Source organism: Fukomys damarensis, unplaced genomic scaffold (genome assembly GCF_012274545.1).
Source record: "Fukomys damarensis isolate Sample0158 unplaced genomic scaffold, DMR_v1.0_HiC HiC_scaffold_30, whole genome shotgun sequence".
Taxonomy (NCBI): Eukaryota; Metazoa; Chordata; class Mammalia; order Rodentia; family Bathyergidae; genus Fukomys; species Fukomys damarensis.
In genome coordinates, this window is record NW_022900942.1 from 60281901 (window position 1) to 60283652 (window position 1752).

Sequence of the window (1752 nt, forward strand, 5' to 3'; positions counted from 1 at the left end):
TTTATGGCAGGAGACAAATAGAAAAATAAATTTTTTTTTTTTTTTTTTTTTTTTTTTAGCTCCCTTCCTTAAAAACAAAACAAAATCCTGGCTCTCTTCACTATCAGAGAAGTAGATTTGTTTTTTCCTTCTTAACCTCCACCTCCAGCCATCCTTGGCTCCTGTGTTTGATGCCGACATCCAGCCATCTCCTAAGTCTCCCAAAGCCTTCTCACTGTGTGGGGTGCTTTCCTCCAACCTCTGGAATTCCCGAGTGCCAGAGGTACCAGGAACGGTGCTTGGGGGCAGTCTGGCCTAAAGTTTTCAAATATTTCACCTCACTGCTTGGCTACTTCTTTAAGAGCTGCCCTACTGGGTGTGGTGGCACACATCTGTAGTCCTAGCATTTGGGAGGCTGAGGCAGGAGGGTCACAAATTTGAGTTCCTCCTAGGCAATTTAGTGAGCCCCCATCTTTAAAAAATAAGGAGATCTGGGGATGTAGCTCAGTGAAAAGGCCTTGGGTTCTACCCCAGTTTGGGGATTGGTGGGGGGGTATTCTGGTTTCCACTTCTATCCCTTAACCATGTTCTTGACGTGGAGGATTTTAAAGGTCAAAGGCACCTGTCTACCTACTGACGCAGAGACTTTTAAAGATGCTATGTGGCCTTTCCATCTCTTTGGACCCTAAGCTTCTCTTCAAGCGACAGGTGGCTTTGTCTAGTGCCCATGACACCTTCTTAGATCCAAGACACCTCATGGAACAGCCAAAGCACTGCTGGTTCTGTGACAGCGACACTGCCCCCTGGTGGAGCCTCCGTAGGGTGTGGCGACCATCGCCAGGAAACTAAAGGCTCCTCCAAGGTGGATTTTCCTAAGTGCTGCTTTGTCTGGTTCGGCATGTTGCACATTTCCTGTGTGGAAGAGGCAAGGCTGGCGTAGAAGGAAGTTAAAATTCAGACTGGGAGAATGTCAACGTTAGAGGCTTGGGAAGGTCGACGGAGGCACCTGACGGCCCTGGGTGGCGGACGCTCGGAAGACATGTGTGAGCTGTGGGGCACACGGCCTGTCCCAGCCTCCGGTGGTTATTCTGCAGTGCGCTAAGTTCCCTGTGCGCGGCAGAGCCAGACCCTGATGAAGGCCACCGATGATGCCGTCCTGCAGGGCGCCTCCTCTCCTCAGAAACACTGAATGTGCTGTGGCCACGGGAGCTTTGTTACCCTTCCTTGTGGTATTTAAAAGAAACACCTTGGCCGGGAGCACCATACTGTGCCTATGCGGTTCTGTGAGTCTTGTGATTTTCCTGGAAGTGAAGAAAAACTGACTCCACGAAAAGGAGAGACGAACACCTCACCTACCCGCCTATCAGTTCTCAACCAGTGTTTGCCCAGTGGGAAGACACAGTGGGGGCCTGGAGCTGGCACGAGACAGGCAGGTCCCAGCACAGGAGATCATGGAGGAAGACACTGGCGGAAGTCGGCGGGGCGGGGCGGGGGCACAGGACCCATGTGCCCGGCCGGCCGGTCGAGACAGGCAGGTCCCAGCACAGGAGATCATGGAGGAAGACACTGGCGGAAGTCGGCGGGGCGGGGCGGGGGCACAGGACCCATGTGCCCGGCCGGCCGGCAGCGGGAAGTTTCTGGCACTCACTTGTAATCTGCAGGGGTCCCGTCCAGCCACTTCCACTCGTTTTCTTGTTCCGAGTCTGTGAGGCCAATCCAGTGGCTCTCTCTCCCCACGACCTGCTTTTTTATCCATTGCTGAATACACCAGTA

At 53.2% G+C, this 1752-nt stretch overlaps 1 protein-coding gene across 1 annotated transcript in view; it reads right to left on the bottom strand.

Moving 5' to 3' along the window:
• Positions 1-1752, bottom strand: part of Colec12 (collectin subfamily member 12) — a 172505-nt gene that overhangs the window by 6992 nt on the left and 163761 nt on the right. The window contains exon 12 of the mRNA XM_033757416.1: positions 1628-1737. Within this exon, the coding sequence (XP_033613307.1) occupies positions 1628-1737 (110 nt within the window). The remainder of the gene's footprint in view (positions 1-1627; positions 1738-1752) is intronic.